The 24,437-nt window shown below is 38.9% G+C and overlaps 1 protein-coding gene across 1 annotated transcript; it reads left to right on the top strand.

Moving 5' to 3' along the window:
• Window positions 1-14,825: 14,825 nt before the first annotated feature.
• On the top strand, window positions 14,826-21,529 carry LOC140233223 (solute carrier family 52, riboflavin transporter, member 3-like). The gene is made up of 2 exons (XM_072313337.1): window positions 14,826-16,283; window positions 21,278-21,529. The coding sequence occupies exons 1-2, from the start codon at window positions 14,826-14,828 to the stop codon at window positions 21,527-21,529; spliced, it is 1,710 nt and encodes a 569-aa protein (XP_072169438.1).
• The last annotated feature ends 2,908 nt before the right edge of the window (window positions 21,530-24,437 follow it).

Here is a 24,437-nt window from a genome sequence, read left to right as displayed (position 1 = left end):
AAGCAGGAATGGAATACTTGAGAAATACTGTGGATGCTCAAACACAATCTAACCAATAAAACTGCTCCAGAAATGCATGGGATATCATCAATAATAATATTGTGGCCTCACTCTCTCGCGTTCCTCGACTTCCACCACGGGTACGGTGTACACCGGCACTCCACGTGTAATAATTCTGTCTCATTCCGTGTGCGGGTTGTCGCCCTCATCGGCTACAGTTTACAGAAGGCCGTTTTTCGGGGATGTCCCGGTGAACTGGGCGTGGTGCTTCGAAAGCTGGGCTTGGTGTGTTTTATCTAAAGCGCATAAAAATGCTCGTAGTGAGTGTAGCTAACTTCTGATAATATTCTTGTGCGCCTGATGCATAAAAGTTTAGACAATGACATTTTCATCATCAATAATTTAGGCCTACGTGATGAGACCGCACATGAAATATATAATTTTCATAGTACCGTATAGGGCATCACGAGATAAAAAACTCTTTTGCATAACAATCATGATAATGATAATGGTAATGATTTGCATTGATATGGAGCATAGTAATCTAGAAGATTCTTTATGTAAGCGCCTTATCAAGACTTCTTAAATGTCAGAAAAACTTTTCAAAGACTTCACAATTCGCAAGGTACATTGTCTGTCTCAGATCAAAGTTTGTCTGGCCGGTGACCTACAGTAGAATTTCCCCAAATGGGTCCTAGAACAGTAAGAGAACTATCCCCATAAACTGGTAAAGCAAGTAAATAATGCTTATAAGAAGAGGGAAGGTTTTTGTTTTTGTCGGTGAAGTGTGTATGGAGTAATGGTGTCCTTTGAATAGGAAGGGGATTTATTGATTACTATACTCCATGACATAATTATTCATGAATAATTATGTCATGGAGTATAGTATTTGTTCTTCTGCAGAAGAACAAATTATACACAATTCTGGGAATAGCTACAGGGAATTGTGTCCAGTACAGGCGCTTCAACCTAGGCAAAATAAATGGACCCCACCCTTTTCACCATTCTAGCAGCACTGTTTTTACCATCTGCGGTTTTCCTATCTCTCTATCCCCCCCCCCCCCTCTCTCTCTCTCCCTCTCAGGGATGCCATTTACATGAATGTATTTTATAGCTAAAACAAATGCATGTACAATGTATTAGTTTCTCTAGAATCTTTCTACCTAAGAAGTTACGAATGCGTGCGACTTTTTTATTTTACAAACATAGATGAAATTAAGAATGATTTTTTTTTTTTCATCATGGTCTTTAAAGGGATGGTATAGAAATGGTTGAGGTGGGGATTCAGTTTTTAATTTTTGTGAGATACTTATGAACCATTTTATGAAATATTAAAAAGCATATAATTCCAAGAGGAATTCATGGTTTATTTGATGAAAATTAGTTTTGAAATGGCTGAGATATCCAAATACAAAGTAAAACAAAATGATCCTAATAAAAGGTGGGTCCCACCTTTTAATAGAACTCGTAAGTCTTGTAACAGATCTTTTAGCAGTAGTTGAAAACCATTTTTCAAAAGCCGGAAGAAGAAGAAAAACAAAATCTTGTTTCAGTCTACGACAGCCTGTAATTATGTTGTTATCGTTCGTCGCGTATGTGAAGGGGAAGGGGAAAGGCTGGCAATCTGAAAACGATATGATTCAACACCCATGCTGTGTGCGAGGATAGTCACACATGCCGTCTGCGGTGATCCTTTGATTGTACACGGCGAGACAGGCATGTATTATTATCAAGGAAGTGATTGATTCGTAATGTATACGTACTGAATCGTGGATGGTTCTGTCGGTGTGTAATTGAATATCATTAACTTGTTTTACGTCAGACATAATCAAGTTCAATGTAAGATATGCAGTACATGTATTTGTAGAACAAGGTCGATCAAATGGATGTCCCATGGAAAAAGTTTGCTCTCTCAGGAGGTGGTGCATGACATCGATGTCCATGGGTGTTCACGTGTAGAGAACTAAAGGACAATGTCAATATTGTAGGAAATAAGTTCCCCAACCGGTTTGCGGTTTGCGGTTAGTGGTACAGGAGCATTCAATTCAACTCATTTTTTTTTTCTACTCCTGGGGTGGAACACCCACGTCACCCTATGGCTGCATGGCTTTCAGAGGGGTCCACACAGGTTAGAACTACACTGTACAAGCATTATACATGCAGTAGTAGGTTAACAGTATCAAACATGTAACATTATTCACTAATGCAAAGAACAGAAAAAAAAAGAACGGAAGAACACGTCGCCCTGTCTTCTGTTTGTTGCAGGCTTCTTGTCCGGGAATTGATTCAGTTACGTAATATCATTGTCTCGAGTTGAAACGTGACTGTTCAGCATACCAATGTTAGCGCCCGCACAGGTTTGTGTAGCGAGCGCCGGTCTCGCTGGACAGAACATACAGCTGTGAAGAGAATGAACGTTTTGAAGAGCCATGGTCCGTGTCGAACTTGATGATTGCGTGTGAGCATGGTGAGTATATCAGTATACAACTGTACTGTGAAACCAATTGTTGTGTCTCTATTGTTTCATAAACATAATTGCCATGTCTGCAGTGGTCTCAAGATGGAAAAATGTAACGGCTGTGCAGAAGTTTGTGCATCGTCATTACCTTTGAATCTCGTTATCATTGAAGGAGACGACCCAAACTGACTCAGCAATTCATGGAGTTTTGCGTATTAATTGTGCTGCAGAAACCATGTCCCTCTCTGTTAATGTTTCTGCACATGGTTCTTCCACTTAAGCTTTTGAAAGTTCGTGGATTGTTGTTTTGTTGTTGTTGTTTGTGTGTGTGTTTGTGTGTGTGTGTGTGTGTGTTGTTTTTTTTTTTTTTTGGGGGGGGGGGTATTTTGTCGATGAAAGGTACTTTGGACAATAAAATGATCTACGGGATAAATCCCGCAAGCTCATCCTGATATAGCTGTAGGCCTATAAAGATAATGGGGCATTGAAATATGCACTTTGTATGAAGCAATTCATTTATGTTTTCTTTCGAAAGCACCAAGGGACGGTATGCAAAGTAAAATCCGTTGATACCTTTGAAATACAACACATACCTCTTTATCATAATATGTGGCTGAAATAAAAGACCAATTTTCTTGCTTTTTTAATAGCCTCAGTAGAATCGGGATATCCCTCCAATATGGCCATGTGTATATTAAATCATGATATCATAAAGCGTGTACTCATCCCGCTCAATAACGATATACGACGATGTGTAACTCCCAAAATTCACGGGCCGATGCGTTTTGTGTATACCGTATAATGCTTATATGAATGCGTCTTTGGAACAAGCTGTGCAAGGAGCGATTGTTGAATTTGAAAAGGATTGAACTGCAAAGTGTTTACATGCTTTGCAAGGACCGCAGAATGGGGGGGGGGGGGGGAGGGGTGGGTATATATTGAGGGCTCATACACACGCACACACATACTTGTAGCTCTTAAGAAAAAAAAAAGAAAAAGTAGTTGAAAGAGGCACAACAAAATCCACTATTATCTTATGTGATAGAGGGTTTCCTCCCTTCCTTTCCCGTCGAAGCGAGGGGAGGAGGGGGGACTGTAAGGCATACACTCTTAAAACATCCGAGTCAGAACTGACCCGGAACTGGGTCCGTTGGGCTCACACACCGTTCCGGGTCAGAAATGACAAGAAATGGGGTCAGATATGACCCATTCAGAGTCATGAATTGGGTCAGGGTGACCCCATTCGGGGTCTTCATGACCAAATTCCAAGTCATTTTTTACCCGGAACGGTGTATGACCCCAGTTCCGGGTTAGTTCTGACTCGGCCAAAACGATGCCGTTATCAGCACTACGGACCTCATCGTGTCAAATTTCAGAAGAAAAAAAATCATGACTATTACATACTATAAATGTAATAGGGTTTGCCGGTTTTGTATCACCCGTCAGCTGTGCCTGCTGCGAGTGAATTCATGTGCAAAATCATTCTTGCGCCTGGAGGCACTCTGGGTAGTAGCATAGAGACTATAATCTAGTAATATGGTTACATTATTCCGCGTATGACAATGTGAAAAAGAAGTTTAAATATTCAGATATCGTAAGAGCTGCTATATAAATGGACATACATTATCACATACAAATCATAAATAACAGATACAAAAGCAAACTGGAGGAGGTTCTCAGAGAGTGGTACAGGGTATGTAGTGTGTGTAGTGTACACTGTTGTCAACAAAAACAGAAGTTTGTTCTCGTGAATTATCATTATTATCATTGTTATCATTACCATTATTATTATTAGTAGTAGTTATAGTAGTAGTGGTAATAGTAGTAGTAGTAGTAGTATGTAGTAGTAGTAGTAGTAGTAGTAGTAGTAGTAGTAGAAGTAGTAGTAGTCATTATTATGTATGTTGTTAGTAGTAGTAGTAGTAGTAGAAGTAGTAGTAGTCATTATTATGTATGTTGTTATTTTATTATCATTATCATCATCATCATTCATATCATGTTTATCTGTTTGAATAGATTTTCCCGGCCAATTTTGTTAAAATTATCATCCATTTTCTCTCTATGTGCATTCAAATTCGTCTGTTTGAAGTGGTAGAGCGACATATTAGTTAAACGATTCATGTTTAGTGCTTTCAAATTATGGTTAATTCGGATGTAAGAACATTTGTGTTACATTTCATGTCTGGGCATGGATTTTAAAAGTTGTGCATTCAAATCAGTGCGATTCGCGGGATAAGCACTTCAAAGACACTCTCAAAGTTTTTGAGCCTTTGATTTTCACAAATTAATTACTGAGTATCAATTTCGTAATGCACGTACACATAAGTCATGAGGAAGAGTGATTTTGTCTATTTAATCGTTGATTATTTTGTAAAGCGCGTTGGCGTTTTAGGATTGTTTTACGAAAGAGATCAGGAAGCCATGCGAGATCTCTCATTTTCTACTCTTGTTTTATACTGTTCAGACTGAAAAATGGAAAACATGACAGCCGTATGCAAATGAAGAATTTTATCGCAAAATGAGCTAAGCGCCATTTTTGAACATTTCAAGTCCATCATCAGAAAAAGCAACATTAAACCTTTCCAGTAATGCCTTACTTGTGGCATATCAAGGAATATTCTAAAAGTTATGAATAAAAATCCCCTATTTTCTTATTATTTTCGTTGTTGTTTAGCAGGTTTAATCACAAATATCTCAACTTAACAAGAATGGATTTAGCTCGTTTTGCGATAAAACTCTTCAAAATATTGTTTGCTTCTCCTCACAAGATGGCGCCCTATAATTGGAAACCGGTTTACGTTATTCCAGAGAGTGAATAATATGAAGTATTTTCCCCCAAGAGGAGGTATAATAAAGGGGAGGAAAGTCCAACTTTATTCCTAAAAACCTCAAAACGGTGTTATCGTCTCTGGGTAAACTTTTGTAGGTAACAGTTTTTATTCCGAAGATTCGTAAATCCGAAAACAAAATAAACAAATATCGTAATTCGAAGGTTCGTTGGGACGCAGCTTCTTTTTATTTTCGAATTAACGAAATAATTACGTCCTATAGTTGGCTCACTACCCCCGTAAGAGTTTCATATTAACCCCGCATGAAAGATTTGACGTTCTTAAGTATGAAGGGACAATTAATGATTATAATGCCCCAGCAGTCTCAAGTACGTCTCATGCAAGTAAGCTTCATCTTGAATGACATGTCAGCCAGATTAATTTGGGCTTAGCGCCATTTTTTAGATAATATTTTAAAGGAAATCCATATCACCAAATAGAGCGGAATACCTCCTTTCCTGTGATACCTCCCTTGTAACATAAGGAATATATTTGAAGTTATGATTAAAAGTATGCATTTCTTATATTCGTTGTTTATTTAGCAAAGTTAATGGCAATAACTCAACTTTACAAGAATGGAGTTAGCTCGTTTTGCGACTTAACTCTTCTTTCGTTTCAAATTTTCACTGAGCAGCTGCGTTTATCTCAGTGCTGCTGTCATTCAGAACAATGCCTTGGCTACACTAATGCTTGTATATCTCTGGTCGCAAGATATCCTCGCAATTTCATTAAACAGTGAATCTTGAATTTGAACCCAACGATATAATTTTAATCACTTTCTGTGTGATCAACTTTATATCAAATTTCCCAAGGAACATGAATGAAAATTGAATTTTTTTCCAACTTCATTTCGCAAGACTATTACGTTGACATTTTTTTTTTTTGCTTGCTTGTACCTCCTCCCTTCCAGTCAACCTCTCGCCTCATATACACGCATACGCACACGCACGTACACCCAGAAACCCACATAATATAGACAAAAATTAGATAAAATAGGTACTTACAATTACTGTCACAAACCTAAAGACATGCATGCTTGCATCACAGAGTGAAGCCCAAAGTCAAGCATAGCTATTTAACTCCAATGATCCATGCATGATGTATACACGATCCAGCTGACGTATACAGTGTCCTTTAATGCTTCACTTGACATTTTGTCGTTATTCAGATCCAAAGACTGATAATTTTCTATGCAGGTACAAGTTTAATTGTTTCGAGGTGCCACAATTCGAGGTGCCACAATACTTTTTTGGTTTGAGCCACCGGTCTCGCCAGGGTAGGCAAGCCAGATCACGAGGCATGCATGCACAGCGTCTAACGTTGTTCCGGATGAAACCATTACACGCGGGTCACAGATGTCGCTTTTAGGGTTTTTCTCTTTCTTTCTTTCTCTTTTTGTTGTTGTTGTTGTTGATTGAACTTATAACTTTAAAGTTCCATGAACCGTTATTCTTTTCACTGCCGCACACTATGACATTCACGATGGTAATGCATGGAGTATGATAGAAAAAAACAAATAAACACACACACAGACGTGAATACTCAATCCGTTTTTGTCTGTTTAAAGGGGATGGCTAGTAACTGATCAGTGGGATTCATTTAAGAGTACATTATATATCTATTGTTGTGTGAAAATTATTTGCTTCAGAATGGTCTCACTTTCAAGTAATGTTAACGATCGCCCCGTCACTGTACAGGCATGCTTACTTGGAAACATTATACTGCACATTACTTGAATATGAGACCACTCTGAAGCAAATAATTTTCACACAACAATAAATATAATGTACTCAAATGAATCCCACAATGATTGGAACAATCATCCCCCAGCATTCCCACTGATTCCCACTGATCAGTTATAGCCATCCCCTTTAATACGACGAATTTCTGAACTGCCATCGCGCTCAACATATTTAAAAATAGTACTCATGTCATGTGAGGCTGGAATTGAATAGAATTGAAGAATTGAAGTGCGGAATATCGTAAAACGGATACAAAGAAAGATAAGAGTCTACAGAAAGGAAGTAAATGATTAGAGTAGGCCTACATGTAAAATACTGAGAAAAAAAAGCAACCAAAAACCAATAGGTAACATTTAAGATGATCAACGAAAGCACTGTTTCAATTCATTCCAGAGATTCGGGAATGCACAAGTTTCGCTGATCATCATCAATCACTCAGATAAAAACAGTGCAGGTATAGCTCATAATGCCTTTGACAAGAAATGTAAGAAATTTCAAAGTTTTCACATTTTCCCCCACAGGTCAGTGATGTTAGTCGCAATCATATGCCCAATTATACTTATAAACGCAATTATTTACATAAGCAATCATTATTATCACATAATCATAGTACTTAATCATACACCATCATATTGTATGAAAAATATGCAATCGTAAGTGGCAGAGGCAATGTCACCTGTACAGTATAAGGGCCATTCTCCGATAAAGCGTGCAAAACTGCGATTTTCGTGTCGCCAGCATGTTTATACAGTTTCAATCGATATTTTGTCCCTCAGAAACCAATTTTTTTGCTTAAATTCATCTGAGAGGTCGGACCTGTAAAATAAATACCAATAAAGCTATTGGGACGTCCGGGATAATATTAGAAATACCATCCGAAGTTTGATGTAACCCTAAAAACCCCATGTCGCCAGGACAGGAAGTGTTCATATAACAAGTTGTTACTTGTTAACATATCATTCAGATCAAATCTTTTGTACCTCATTACATTGCCCCTCGAGTGCCTGAATGAAAAATAATATTACATAACAATATGATGTTTTGATATTTTTCTAAGAGATAATTTATATCATGTCGCCAAATCGCAGTCAGATACGTTACCCTTTTTTCAGACTCTTGAGAGAAGATCAAAGAAATGCCGCATGGCAGTGTAATTTCATGTGTTAAACAAAGTCAACCTAACGCATACATGGAACCATGATTAGTTCATTGAATCTCTTGTTACAAAATAAATATACTGATCCGAAGCCGCGGAAGCCTCATGTTACGATAAGCTGACATCAGATACGTTACTTAAACTTTGATTCATTTAGAAAAAAGTATGCTGTATGTAAAAACGAAGCTCAGATACTTTTGAATACTTAAGGCAATGATTAATCACACAACAAAATTTTTTTGAGAAAATGAATATTTTAGTAGATAATAGTATGAGAACGGTAACGGCACGTCAGATACGTTACCATCAAAAGTGTCAGATACGTTACCAACAAAATAAAAGGTTATCCGTGCCGCGCTTTTGCGCGCGGATTTAACCGGTTTACAACGGGCTCTCTTGTTATGACTTGCTAAAAGGATAGTTCTAAGAGGAATTAGGCCTTTATTTCAAGAAAATCGGTTTTGAAGTGGCCGATATGTCCAATATAAAGTAAAAGAATAAGTTTCAAACAAAATGTGGTGGCTCATCTCCTTTTATTTGGACATCTTTCTTGTACTTTATTTTGGACATCTCAGTCACTTCGGGGCCGTTTTCATGAAGTAAATACTTAATTCTTCATAGAGTTATATGCTGTAAAGAATTTCGTGTAAGTGGATTTCGATTATCTTGCAAAAGGTTAAAACCTATACTCATCTAAACCAGAAATGTACTATCACTTATTGTAGCATTTACAAAAAGTGCCGTCAGACATGTTACAAATTCATTTTCTTTCTGCTTTGTTGTGTTTGTGTGTGTGCCTGTGTGCGTGTTATGTTCCACAATAACATAGAAAGACTTTAGAGGCTAAATTTTGGTACCCACTTTTTTTTTCAACTTCACAGCAAACGCAACTACATGAACGGTCTCCCTTTCATTATAATGTTGCATCTTATTTGCATAAAATGGGGTTAGTATTATGGTTAAAGTCAAGATCACTCCCTTCGTTGCAGGCTTATGTTCTGAAAATATCGATAGGATTTGATGTCTAACAATTTCTAACGTTTTGCATCAGGTTTTTGAATCATATGTTTGAGTGATCGGGGTTTGATGTAAATTGGTAGTTTATTATGTCAATAAACAAATATTTTGTCAGATACGTTACCATCGCTTATTAGTTCTTCAGACCTAATTTATTACAGACAGGAACAAAGGAATTTGAATTTGTATTTATCACTTGCTTATATCTTTTCCAATTTCATTCTTACCGTCTTCCGTGTATCATAATAACAAAATTTCGGAACTATATCAGAAAAGAAGCATTCTGGAATTGTGCCTGCTTGACTCGTATTTTACGTACATCTCAAAGTTTTATTGAAGAATGATCTAATCTTCTATCGAGGACGAGAACATTTTTTTTACGTTTAGAAGTGCGGTGTTTTAACGAAAATAATCATATTGTGATGTTCTTACAAGTTAAAATGAATATATTGGCATGATTGGTGTTGGGTTTAAAATTGTATACTAACGGAGAGTCTGATGCGTCAGATACGTTACCACACACCTTTCTTCTTTCGATCCGAAATGTATTTAATCTGACAGAGATGTTACCTGGCATTTGCTATTTATGAGAGGTATAATACTTGTTCATAAAGTTGCATACATAATCAATGAGATTATTGTTGTAATTCAAATGCAGGTAAAAAGTTCAGATTAGGGAAACATATTTCAAGCCGAAATATGTACATGTTTTTGATTTTTATTTAGCCTTCATTTTATAGATTACGATCATTATTATTACAGATTAGATCAAAGCTGACTCCAAAATGTTTCCACGATGCTTGTAGATGTTTAAGCTTGTAGTTTTACATTATCATTGCCATTTTAAAGCAAGAAATAGGCAGACAATCATCAGTTTTGTGATGCTACCTCTGGTAACGTATCTGATATTTGGTTTTAATAATAATGATTACGCAAAAAAAGGACTCTACGTTGGGAAATGTTTCTAGGAAAAGTTTGGGCTCTCAAAAATCACCCATTGATTGTTTTGTATTCCTAAGGGATTGAAGTTTCTGAAATGATGAAAAATAAATGAAATCTCTGATGTTGATTTTTTGTCATTTCTACAACGGTAATTGCACGCTTTATCGGAGAATGGCCCATAAACTTGTGATAGTCCCCCATTGAACTACACACAGATCAGTCCCATCGGAAAGTATCGCACATGGTCTTGCAGTAACCTCTAGCAACGATGGGTTTTAGAGAGAAAGAGGTTGCCGTTGCTATAATATGTCGACCAAAAACCACAGTTTCAACAGAAAATTTAGCGTGTAAGCCAAATGGAGCGGTGGGATGTGATGACATCATTAAATTGTCCAGTTTGTTGGATGTATTTTGGTGAAAGAGAAGGCATTATGACTGCCGATTCTTCCTTCTTTATCGTCCGAATGTGTTGAAACTTCTACAAGTCTGTTCGTCTGATTTCGCTTAGATTCATTAAAGTCAGCTCGGACATGAGATGGAATTGAATTTTCAGTCACATAACATTTACATCTTACAACGTGTCGTATTTCCGCAGCAAAGAAAGATTCAGCTTTGGTTGGTAGAGTGCTTGCCAGCATGAGAACGTGAAGTAATGCCTTCAAATTCTGTGCATGTTTTGTTCACAAAAGTCCAAGTTACATCGGTCCAAGTCCAAGTTACATAGCGGTCCAAGTCAAAGCGACATAGTGGTCCAAGTCAAAGTGATACAATTATGGTCCAAGTCAAAGTGACATAATTATGGTTCAAGTTAAAGTGACATAATGGTTCAAGTCAAAGTGACATAATTATGGTTCAAGTTAAAGTGACATAATGGTTCAAGTCAAAGTGTCATAAGGGTCCAAGTCAAAGTGACATAATGGTCCAAGTCAAAGTGTCACAATTATGGTCCAAGTCAAAGTGGCATATATATGGTCCAAGTCAAAGTGACATGGTCCAAGTCAAAGTGACATATAGGTCAAAGTCAGAGTGACATAGTGGTCCAAGTCAAAATGACATATTGGTCCAAGTCAAAGTGACATATTGGTCCAAGTCAAAGTGGCATAATGGTCCAAGTCAAAGTGACATAATGGTCCAAGTCAAAGTGAAATATATATGGTCCAAGTCAAAATGACATATTGGTCCAAGTCAAAGTGACATATTGGTCAAAGTCAAAGTGACATAATGGTCCAAGTCAAAGTGGCAAAATGGTCCAAGTCAAAGTGGCATAATGGTCCAAGTCAAAGTGACATAATGGTCCAAGTCAAAGTGAAATATGTGGTTCAAGTCAAAGTGACCTATTGGTCAGTCAAAGCAGGGAGGTGTTACAGAGATGGAGTGGCAACTCTTCGTAATTCATGCAAACACGTGTTTGGTTCAAGGCGTTACAATGGGATGTCTAGCATTCCACTACGCTTTGAAGTCATGCTCGGCACCGCTCTAGTTGCAAGACGAAGTTCGGAGACAAAGAACGCATTTCACCTTTAGTTGAATCACAAGCTTTATTTCACCGCAGGATTTTAAATGAAATACTCGAATTGATTTAGAATAATTTAGGAAAGAATTCAATGTTATAAACACGTATTTCAAGTTTCTTCGTAATTCGCAAATCGAAATGAAATGAAAATTAGCCCTCTTAAAGACCTAATATTCTTCTATAATGCGCACATTTCCGCATGTTAATTTTCTATCTTTTAATAAGGGATATTTTGATCTTTCAAATAAAGTACTCCGCTAAAGCGTGTTCCACCGTGTTTCTAAACTATTTGCTGTTAAAATTGTGAGTTTTACACTGCATTTTGATTCGCTGCTCCAATTCAAGGTACACAAATTCATTGTTGCCATCACATTGAAAGAGAGAGCGAATTGCAGTAGGAGCAAGTATTTCTAGATGTGAGAGCGCTAGTCCTGATTATTGATGCTCTCTTTTGTCAAAGCACATGGGTAACACCTGTAGTTGAACGCATAACTTGCTAGGCGTGCCGCGCATGACTTCAAAGGAGAGCAGTAGTTGTCTCTCCTTCTCTAGCACCTCCCTGGTCAAAGTGACATATTGGTCAAAGTGACATATAGCGGGATTGTCCTCCAGAACCAACTCTCCTGCTCGTAATCTGCGGAGCCCAAAATAATGATGAACTTCTTTTGAAAGTTCCATCTTGAAGAACAAAGGTGACGCTAGGTGACAGTGCATTTATTGTAATGTGCAGCTCCAAAGCTCTAGGATTATCTTCCATTAGTTACAAGATGAGCTAAGTCACTGGATATATTCAGTCGAAATTTGGAGTCACAATTAGTACGTTTATTTAAGTTTTCCTGTACTTCTCGAACGAGGACATTGATTCATATTTTGCACCCTCTGCCCTTTGCCCATGTCTGTCCCATCCTCTATGAAGGTCCCTTACCAGATAGTTAGTTGTTCCCATTCTCTAGGCATGAGCAGGGGGCGTTTGTACCTATACCGTATGCCCCCCCCCCAAAAAAAAAAAAATACAACTGGACTCTCCACAGTGATTACTTTAAGAATAGTGAATCAATCCACACAAAATTTCAGGGAATGAAAATATAACTTATTACCCACATCTTACAGAAAACCCCATCCGATTTGCTTCAGTGGTCACAGAAAAATGAGGTGTTATGTAGAACATGTCAGGAATCCCTTCTCTCCAAGTTCTACCCATTGTGTTCACACATGCAGATCAAAGAGCATCCATGTGCTACACTTGGAAGAATCAGACCCATGACATTATACCTCCTAACGATCCACATTTCTCTGTGACCACTTAACCAAATTGAATGGAGTTTTCTGCAATACTGTATATAGCTAAGATGTCATAATTTATGACCCTTTAGTAGTATTTAGACAGTTTGATCATATTGGTATTTATCAATGCGAAAATCCGATTGTATTTGTGTGTGTGGGGGGGGGGGGGAACATACTGTAGAAATATCGTGACTTCATCCACGTTGACATGAGGCACTTCTTACTGTCAAACATGCAGATCTCCATGTCGACGTAACAAACATATCCCCGCACTGAGGTATACGGGTGCTGGAAGATGGTTCCTGCTCCTTTACCTCTATAGAATAGTGTATATCATTATGTTTCATCGTAATAATGTGCAAAGTTTGATAAGTTCATGCTGTTTAAATTTGTCATTATTTTTGGTTTTATGATGTAAATGAGAAGTCAAGCACATAGGAGTTTGCTATTGCAGCGCTGCAGACAGTGATGCTATACCATTATCTTGAAGTATTATACCTCAGAAGCTTGCACAAATTGAGCGTCCTGAACGCAATGTTACCTGATATGGTCACTTTTCCATTGCCTTAAAGCATGCCCTTAATCATGAAAGACGCAGATGCTAATAATATCTTCTTGCTTCAAAATCACCAACTAGATCAGAGAATGATATTGACATGGGTTTTCGCAGCATGAAGAATTACCTTTATTTTGTGAGCATTACTGTGATTAGAAAAATGATTTGCCATAAAACCCTGTCAGGATGAATTCCTCCCCCCCCCCATTAATTTCAAACTTTCCTCTAAATACAATTTGCGTGCCAGTCAATCGAGACATAGCGCGTTGAGGTTTCCGCTGCTTCCTCCTCATGATCATTCTGCTATCCATAACTTCCTCAATTACTATTGTCGCGTGCGTTTCACTTTCAGTCTTACTGTCACGGAAACTTCAAGGGATTGTGTAGTTTTGGTGAGACCCGATTTAAGGTTTCTAACATTATTGGGTGAGATAATGAAAAACCTCTTGTGAAATGTGAAAGCACATGTAATTCCAAGAGGAATTCAACGTTTATTTGCTGAAAATTGATTTTGAAATGGCTGAGATACCCAGAACAAGAGTAATCCTTATAAAAGGTGGGACCCACCTCCTATTACGATCACTTTGTTTTGCTTTGTTTTTGAATGTCTCAGCCAATTCAAAACCGATTGTCATCACATAAACTTTGAAGTCCTCTTAGAATGATACGCTCTGTACTATTTCTCAAGTGCTTTCTTGATATCTGGCAAAATGTTAAAAGCCCAATCCTCATCTCCACCAATACTATATACCATCCCTTTAAACCAGTTGGTGTGGAGGTGGATCCCGCGAGAATGCTGGTTTATTGCAGAGAATGTTTTCCCCACATAGTGCGTGTGCACCCTGGAACCCAATTATTGGCAAAAGTTTTTACTTTGACAAAAACACGAGCACGTACACACCCTGATTTTCATACAAAAGAAGATAGCCTGGCTGTGGAATCTGTTTCATGAAATGCTATATGTGTATGAATATTTCTCGCATATTGAATATGTGTTATTATTATCATTATCATTTGGCTTTCTCCTCCCCTTTCTTCCGACGCAGAAAGCCAACTCGTGATGTGAACCCTGGAGAAGAGGACCACGGTCAATCATATAAGGAAACCTGACCCCTACCATGTATCCATACCAATCTAACTGTAAATATGTCGCAATGCATAGAGTGAAGTGAACAGTACGAGATGGAGAGCTACGACGTTAGCAAGTTCCGTCATCTGATCTCTCTCTCCCTGATTGGAAGTCTATGAGGTCTTCGTTTCGATAACAACTTGTACGCGATACACATTCTGTGCATCTACGTTCAGTGTTCCTGATCGAGAGAGAACAACATGTCCTGTGACAGATGGCTCCTCGAGGCTCTTACATCGCTGCTGGTGATGACTTTCGGGACCAGTACGTGGGTAGCCCTCGGCGGCATATGGGTAGAACTGCCTCTCTTGACTAACCTCGGCTTTCCTGAAGGATACAAAACCGGCTCCTACGTCATCGTCATCACACAAGCAGCGGCGATAGGTCCGCTGATATTCGTGGGCCTGCAGTACTTGACACCCAGGCACTGTCGTCTCGAAATCCACACCATTTACGTCATTCTTGCTCTCGGTGCCACCGCGAGTTTTCTTCTGATATTCTTCTGGGACGCCACTTCTTTTTGGCCTTTGGACAGGTCAGATCACTCCACCGCTTTCTTGGTGTTAACATTTTTCATGTCTCTGGTGGATAGTACCTCGAATCTCACCTTCATACCGTTCGTATCATGGCTGAAATCGAAATATCTAAATTGGTACTTCATTGGCGAGGGACTGAGTTCTGTAATCCCAAGCTTCGTCGTTCTGATTCAAGGGTCTGGGGGATACGGCAACTGCGAAGCCAACTTCACGTACATCAACACCACGTTCTACCCTCAAACCAACACAACTGTTGTTGAAAACTGCACACAGTGGATAGTGGGCGGCGATCGAAACGAGCGCTTTTCACCGCAGATATACTTCACCTTCATATTTGTACTTTTCGCACTAAGCACATTGTCTTTTTGCCTACTGCGCTGGCTCCCTTTCCTTCAGAGCCAGTATGATGCGACTGATCACTCAAACACGAGGTTGGACTCAACTGAGTCACAAAACGGGCAGTGCTGTTGTTATTGCGGTTTTGGTAACCATGACAAAGCAAGCGATGATGATGATGAAGAAAAGGCCCCGTTACTTACGCCAAGATCTGAGGAGCATGACTCCGCTATTAATGACGAAGATCTTCAGAACGGAGGTCAAGACAACAACTCGGGAACCGCTCTTCCTAACGGAATTCACACATACAACTCCTTGGATCCTGCTCCTGATCTCCACCCAGTACCACTTGATGGGAATACAGTCGATGGATCCCGCGAAACCTCTGTCGATCACATCGACGTAGATCGGGAATGCAGTTCGTCAACTGATGGTGCTACACAACTCACTGATTCCGGTGCTACGACTCCGTGTTGCTCAGCTGGCTACATGTTTCTTTTCATCGTCTTGACGTTGATAAGCGCGGCTACGTACGGCGTTCTTCCGTCTATCCAAAGCTACTCAGCAGGAGCATACGGGGCGGACATATACCTCCTTGTTACAACCTGTGCAGAGATCAGTGTGCCTCTGGGGTTCCTTCTGGTGACCATCCGTCCAACTAAAAACTATCTGGTAGTCGCTCTGACCTCGGCTGGTGGACTTGCGGCTGGCGCCTATTGCATGGTGACCGCCTCGCTCAGCCCTACACCTCCATTCCAGGATCATCCACTAGGGAGAGGGCTAATAGTGAGCTATTTTTAGGGTATAGACGATCGAGTAGTAGTAGTAGTAGTGATAATAATAATAATAATAATAATGATAGTAATAATATATATTTTTAGAGCGCCTTTTCCACTGGATGCAAAGCGCTATAAGATATCATCCCTGGTCGCCATAGGAGATAGATATATGTATTACCAGGCAGCGACAGTACAAGTCGAAGGGCATATATAGGGATAACAAAATAAGTAGGTCTTCAAATTTTGTTTGAAATGATCCAGTGTTGAGTAGCCCAAAGCCACACCTTTGAAGGGCGTTAACAGTCACACCCATCTTCAGCCAGAATGAAACGCAGAGATAATCCCAACATTTTCATTTTTCTTATAGCTTCATAATATTTCAGTGTCCCTTGATCATGTTCCTCCAGCATCGCCACTCTGATTTCAACTGGTATAGTTGTTATATTTGACCAATCAACTCAACGATCACAAGGGTTGTTCCCTTTTTAGTAACATCTCACCTCCCTTATACCTGCAACTCGTTTTCTATTCCACTTTGTAGCTATCAATTAGTTAACAGTGAAAGTGATAAAGAGTACTTGTAGGCAGTATTAGTCATGTTTTTGTCGAGCCCACCGTAGCTGTGGGGAGACTAAGGGATTGCCTGCGGCGTCTGTCCGTCCGTCGTCCGTCCGTAACGCTACAAAAACTTGAATAACTCTCTACCGAGGACTTCAATTCCAATCAAAATTGGAGGGAAGAGTGGTTATACAAAGTTACACATTTTACCAAACGTGAAATACACCTCAAGGTCAAAGGTCACAGACAGAGGTCAATGAACTTTAGGGCCCAATGTTAAGTTTTTACGGCGCGTTTCGATTATGGCTCATAACTTTTGATGTATATTTCCGTTTGTGACCAAACTTGGATGGCAAATGTCCCTTGGGGAGTTGAAGGTCACCACAAGGTCAAAGGTCACATACATTGGTCAACGAACTTTTAGGGCCCACAAGTTTTTACGGCGCATTTTGATTATGGCTCATAACTTTTGATCCCCTTGTCCGTTTGTGACCAAACTTGGATGGTAGATGTCCCTTGGAAAGTTGAAGGTCATCACAAAGTCAAAGGTCACAGACAGGGGTCAACGAACTTTTAGGTCCCAATGTTAAGTGCCCTCCATTCAAGAATCTTTGCAAAGAGAAACAACAACAACAAGAACAAAAATATAGTTCATGACCCCTTCAATTATGTTTATGGCTTTACAAGAAAGGATGCACGGGTAGCGTGGCGTTCCGTTGACTGGAAAGGTGGAATTCATGTACCATATTAGTTCAATGCTCCCCGTTTTGGCGAAAGGCTGTTGCTTTGAAAACGCGCGAAGGCGGGTTTCTCCGTTAAGTCCCAAGAATGGCGTACTAAGTATATTGAGGTGGAGGGGCGTGTATGTTTGAGTATGTACTCGTGTCATTTCACATAGATCCCTGGTCCTTTGTGTTTGTGTGCGACAGGTAACATTATGTTTGTATGTATGACTGCGCCTTTGTGTGTGTATAATGATAATGTGTGTGTCCGTGTCTGTGTTTTTCTGTGTTTGACTTCCCATAGATACTCTGTGTGAATTTTGCAGATCAATTATTGATGGCATAGATTTGGTTTAGATGAAAAAACCAATGAGAAACCGCGTATGAAATATATAAAGAGCATACAATTTTAAGAGGAATGCAAAGTTTATTTGATGAAAATCGGCTTTGATATAGCTGAGATATCCCAAAACAAAGTAAAACAAAGTGGTCGCAAAAAAAGGTTGTTCCTACTTTTTATTAGGCCCTCTTTGTTCTTGGATATCATTTCTGCCATTTCGAAACCAATTTCTATGAATTATACTTTTAATTCCTCTTAGAATAAATTGGATGCTCTTTCACATTTGATAAGAGGTTTCTCATTATCTCAGAAAAAGTTGGAAACTTGAAGCCCCATATCAACCAAAATTTTCTCATCCCTGTATGTACATGCTTACAAGAGTGAAAAGAAATTTATAATTGTGTTTCAGCAACTCAAACTATTCGTAATAATGAATGATTAAATAAACGGATAATCTTTTCTCCTTCTGCATGCTTCTTCCTCTTTCTCCTACCTATTCTTCATTTTGTCTTCTTCATGTTCTTGTTCCTCATATTCTATTTTCTTCTTTTTCTCCCCTCTTCTCGTTCTCCTTTTCTTCCTTCTTCTTTTCTTCTTGTAAAAGTGATTATCATTATACTATTATTATTTTTATTATTATCATTATTATCATTATTATTATCATTATTGCTGTAATTAAAAAGAAAAGGTGTTTGAAAGAAGGCACGCTCCAAACGCACCCTTTCGGCAAAACCAGTCTGTTTGTGTTTGTGTGTGTGTGTGGGGGGGGGGGGGTGGGGAGGGGGTTATACAGACCGGGGGGTGGGGAGGGGGTTATACAGACGAATACAATCGTGTTGTACTGGCATGGGATTCAAGTCAACGCCAGGCCACGCTATAGGCCTACGCATCCTTTCAGTACAAGCACTATCGCCAATGACGTAAAAAAAATCCTGCGCACGCTTAAGAGCTCTGTCACAGGTGCACTGTGGGATTCCTCGGTCCCTTGTTCGCTTCCGGTCGTCTCACGCGAGTCGCAGTTCCCATACGATTCAATGGAGTTCTTTGTCTGCGTTTCCGTTGTTAGCCCTTTTTTTATTGGCTATATTCACCTTAAAAAGAGTTGAAAGTGTCTAAGCTTTACTGATTTGCGGTCACTAGAGTCATGGTTCACTACTGCAAGGCTTCAATGTGCTGGTCACATGATGGAAAGCGAAGAAATCTTCAACCTTCAACGAAAAATACCTCTTTTTTAAGGCAGAGCGTGATGTAACAATGCATGTGCAGCCAAAACCGGGGCAAGTTTGTCCCATGAGCTATCCCATAATGCATCTAAAACGCTGCTCTGCGCACGGCACCTACGTATTGGCGATACCCTCATCGATGGCGCGATCAGGTGACATCCACGCGACAAGGACTTGATTCCTTTATCCGCGACACAAATCCTGCCCTCTCCTTATTCTTTTTTTATATCCTTTCCAGTGGAACAAAGCTTACAGCCTATTTAAGCTGTTAATAGGTATTTTGTATTACCATTGTAAAAATTCAGGGGTATTTATCATACATGTAGTCGTGAAACGGATACGCGTCATTGCCCTCTACTGAAAAACCGATGTAAACAGATAAGGGAAAAGATCCTTACTTTTTAGCCCTTCAATAGTTTAAGACGCTTTATCAATGGCATGCACGCGAAGGATTCAACACGTTTAGCAAAACCGAACTCATGCTCTTAGTCAAATATGGGCTATCCAGCCATCTCCTCAGACAGAAAAAAAAAAATAAAGGAAACAAACTCCTGTTCCTCTTGGTGGAGGAATATCAGAATTATGACATAAGCTTCATAACTTTGTAACGTCATTCATGAGTCATTGTGGGGTTGCTGTGGCAAAGTGGATAAGACTCCCGACTACCGTTCGGGGTACCCGAGTTCGAATCCCGCCGAGTGCTTACGTCCTTGGACAAGATGTATACCCACCCATGTCCCTCTCACCCAGGGTGTACAAATGGGTACCTGGCAACGCTAGGGCAATAATAATAGCAGGGCCCTGTGGTAGAGCAGTGGCAACACTGAAGAGGCTATCCCGGGTTAATAAGACCTTATTATTATTATTATTATTATTATTATTATTATTGTTATTATTATTATTATTATTATTATTATTATTATTATCGTCATCATCATCATTATTGTTATTATGAGTCATGGAAGCATTTTCGTTAAAAACGAAAGAAAGTAGACCTGAAGAATGAGTTGTTTCGGCATCAGGTGTAACAAGTGATATGTAAAATAGTACGCGAAGAGATAGGGTCTTAAAACTCTGATGTACCATTAAGATTCAGTTCTACGCGAGTGTGTAACTTGTAATGAAAGTATTCCAATGGTTCAAGGTTGGGTAATTCTCACGAAAGTTACGCAAGATACCGAAAGTTTTCACTTATTCTAAGCAACCAAATCTCCACGGAAGAACTCCAGTCTGGAGTCACAAGCCATAATTATACGTGTTCATCAAATTTGTATTGTGCTGTTACACTTGTTATGTTAAAAACAAGACAGGAACTTACCAGAAGTTTAATGTCTGAAAACAAGAGAGCCCTTCCAGAGAAAAAAAAAAATAATGCTTTCTCATTGAACGGAGTACGTTAAATTTTATGTCAACAACACATGCATCTCCAAACTTTGAATTGCTCTGATATTAGGTATTCGTGCGGCCTGAATGGAACCCGCCAAACGGCGCCAATGCAGTCACTTACCTTTTACGTCATCTCAGAGCTCCTTTTCGTTCATTGTGTGCCCGAAATAATACTTTCTTTTATTTCAGTTTATCAAAATGAGCTGCTATGTCCGTACTTGAATAGGACATAGCAAAAACTTAATGTTATCTGACATATTCTGAATCATAATTATACGCATACTCTTCATTAATAAAGCCAGTCTTCCCTTTACAATTTTAGTTAAGAAGTGCAATTTGACATAAGTCACGTGGTAGTCCATGGGGGTGTTTCATAAAGCTGTTCGTAAAGTTACGAACGACTTACGAGCGACTGGTGATCAGTTCTTGTGTTGAATTATGGAAATTCTGATAAGTACAGCACATCAGAAGTGATCACCAGTCGCTCGTAAGTTGTTCGTAATTTTACGACCAGCTTTATGAAACAGGGCCCAGAACAGATTCGAGGCCTACTTGTATTTGAAGATTGTTTTGCTGCAAATTTTTGAGATATTTGCCTTAGATTATCTTGGTAAGTCTTTATTGTCTGAACTATACTAGTCACATTTCCCTATTAGACCAGATTGATACGTCCCAGAAATTACAGATAAGATAAGATGACAATTCTGCAGGATTTTTGCAAAGCCATGGTACTTATTACGATATTTCATCTATCCATTTCCATCGATATAAGATCCTGGCCTGGATTCTGCAAGGACTCTTCTTCTCGTACTGCCGGGCCACCGTGGGCTGGATACTGCGGGGCGAGACGGACAGCCGCAAGCTGCTGATGTGGTTCGGTGGCTGTACCACGATAGGGACTATGCTCGGCGCCTTCATCATGTTCCCGCTGGTGAGCGTTCTGGGTTTCTTCACGGATTTCGACCCGGACCCTTGCAAAGATCTGCCCAGATGCGTTGTGCAAGAATTAGTCATCGGGGCTTAGTCGAGCCTAACAATAATGAGACGGACGGGAAAACTGACTTCAAGCCATCAAGCAGTACAGAATGCAGCGGCACGTTTCCTCACTGGTCCGAGCTAGGAGTATGATCACATCACCCCTGTCCTGGCTGAGCTGCATTGGCTTCCCATCAAGAACAGAATTGATTTCAAGATCCTACTGCTCACTTTTAAGGCTATGCCATTCATGGTCAGGCCCCAGGATACCTGTCTTCCCTAATCTGGCGGCGTTGGCCTTGCCCTGGCCTTCGTCCATCTGGTCTTACTCTCCAAATGCCCATTACACATCTCAAGGGATATAGAGACTGGGCATCTTCCTCTATCACTCCTCGCCAAGGGAACTTCCTCCCATCTTTTATCCTTGATATTGACAAACTGGATTACTTCAAATCCTCACTCAAGACTCACATTTTCACCAGGCATTCAACTGCTAACTCTCTTGGAGGAGTCTGTGCATTTGATTGTTTCTCCAAGAGATATATGGCGCTATACAAATTCTGTGGATCATTATCCTCAAAACTTAAAAGAGCATGGGCGTTTCTGTAGGCCTTGATACGAATTATCTCTGTATCATGAAAAACAGTCATTTCGTTTCTGATTCACCAAGATTTGCACTTATGGAGATCTCTTTTTGGACTGGATTGATATTTTAGTTGCACTCTTCATGATGATGGACCTCAATGACGAATTTTTCTTTAGGAATAATTCAGAAGAGGGGGAAAATTAAAACATCAACTTGCATATCTGTGAAAAATTAACGGAAGTAGGCAATGATTTATGAAATGAAAAATGTGCTCATATCTTTCTTCAATTTTTTTTTGTTTTTTTTTTTGTTTTTGGTCAGAATTTTTTCAAAGTTTCATTAACATTGTTGCATTAAAGCATGTAATCTTAGCGATCTTCTCATAGGCCTAAATCATGCAATTTATACGAGGATATATCCAGATGTTGATTAACAGATTGACAAAATGTACGTTTTCGTCATACGAAACAGAAACCGGTCAACTGTAATTGACTTAGGAATAGGAATTAAACTGATTAAATTCAGTTGCTTAGTTGATTAATTCAAAATGACCCCAATGACGTGCAGTGATCATTAAAAACAGAATACAATGTATAGAAGATGTTGGTGTATGTACTCTTATAAATAGATCTAATCAAATCGAAATACATGTATGAAGATTATAAAATACTGAGTGACATAGTCATGCATTCCAAACATATTTTACCCATGCAGTCTTACAGACAGAAAACCTCCTCCATCCCCTCCCGTTTTGGCACAGGGTATTTATTGGAAAACCATTGAAACTCATTTACCAAGTATACCCAATGCATGTAAATTGTTTCAGAAAGCAATAAAGTGTTTTTTTTTTATGTTGCTAACAACGTGGACATAGTCTGCACATCAAAGGTTGCGATTTTTCCATCTAAAAAATCTCATTTCTTATTGTTTCACACGGCCTTATTGTCCTTTTTGCAGAGAAAGGGGTAAATTTATATATTATATACACATACCTATATGAGATTAAAACCTAAAATGGCATTAAAACGCTTTATCCTGGCGAGGAAAGCGCATGTTTTTGAAACAAGACACACACATATATATATATATATATATATATATATATGTTTATACATAATATATATATATATATATATATATATATATATGTATATACATAATATATATATATATATATATATATATATATATATATATATATGTATATATAATATATATAATATATATATATATAATACACACTGTGCATCCCCCGCAGTCATTAAATCCTTCACGTTCCTGAACACGCTCTTGTGGTAAGAATCGTAAGGAATATCACAGCAGGGGTGAGAGTTTGGCACTTTCGTGCAAAAAATAAAAAATAAAAATAAAAATAACAAGATAAATAAATAAAAGTTTTCTGCACACTAATAGAGCCAAATCATCTATAAACAAATAAATAAATAAAGAAATAAATAAATAAATAAATAAATAAATACACACATACATACATACATACATACAAACATACATACATATAGGCCTATGCAGGTGTACAGGTAAATGTCCAGATATAGGCATTATGTTGATGCGACTTAACTAATAAAGAAAGAAATGTCTAAAAACTTTTAAGTTGGAAGAAAATTATCGCCCAGAGCTCAATATGCCACGGTGATGCCTCAAACGCAGGGAGTTGACGATTTCGTGCAGCGGCAAGATTGAAATAGATAAATGGAATACATTGTATATCAGTATAATAAACAAACATATTATAAATTCTTTCATTATAGAGCCTTTTAGAAAGGTCAAACAGGGTTTGGCGTTGCATTCACGTGTGGAATAAAGGAAATACAACCCACGCTCCTATTATTCTTTAATTTTCTCACAGTGAAGCGTCCTATTTCTCATCTCACCCCCCCCCCCCCCGTTTTAACGGTGAATCGTTTATATACAAACACACAGACTATTTCCTCTGTTCATATGAAGCAGTTAATCTTTTTCTTGTTTACCCTCACAAGTGCAGTGTCTGCTTAGATTTGTCTTTCCCAGCGCTAATTCCATTGATTTTCACCTTTGACAATGATAGGTCTAGTTCTCGCGTTCACACTGTTAATTCATCGCATCGTATCTTGCTTCGTTGTAAAATGTAAAATGGAATGGATTCTATGCAAAGAATCGGATGCACGTCACGAGTCCGACACCCGCGAGTCATACAGCTCACGAGATAGACACTAAGTGAACAAAGCTCAAGAGTTCGACATCAAGGAAAGTAGACCCACGAGCTCTTTGGTCCACCAGCCAGACACTAGGCAAACAAGGCCCATGGAGTCCAACACTAGGCAATAAATAAATAAATGAATAAATAATAGAAATAAAAAAAGACCTACGACAC

Source organism: Diadema setosum, chromosome 9 (genome assembly GCF_964275005.1).
Source record: "Diadema setosum chromosome 9, eeDiaSeto1, whole genome shotgun sequence".
Lineage (NCBI taxonomy): Eukaryota > Metazoa > Echinodermata > Echinoidea > Diadematoida > Diadematidae > Diadema > Diadema setosum.
This window is presented reverse-complemented; position numbering and strand designations above follow the sequence as displayed.

Bases quoted from the DNA above. Each gene is read 5' to 3' on its own strand.
- LOC140233223 (XM_072313337.1), top strand. From the start codon at position 14,826: ATGTCCTGTGACAGATGGCTCCTCGAGGCTCTTACATCGCTGCTGGTG. The intron at 16,284-21,277 runs GTGAGCTATTTT...CATCGATATAAG, and splicing joins CACTAGGGAGAGGGCTAATA to ATCCTGGCCTGGATTCTGCA.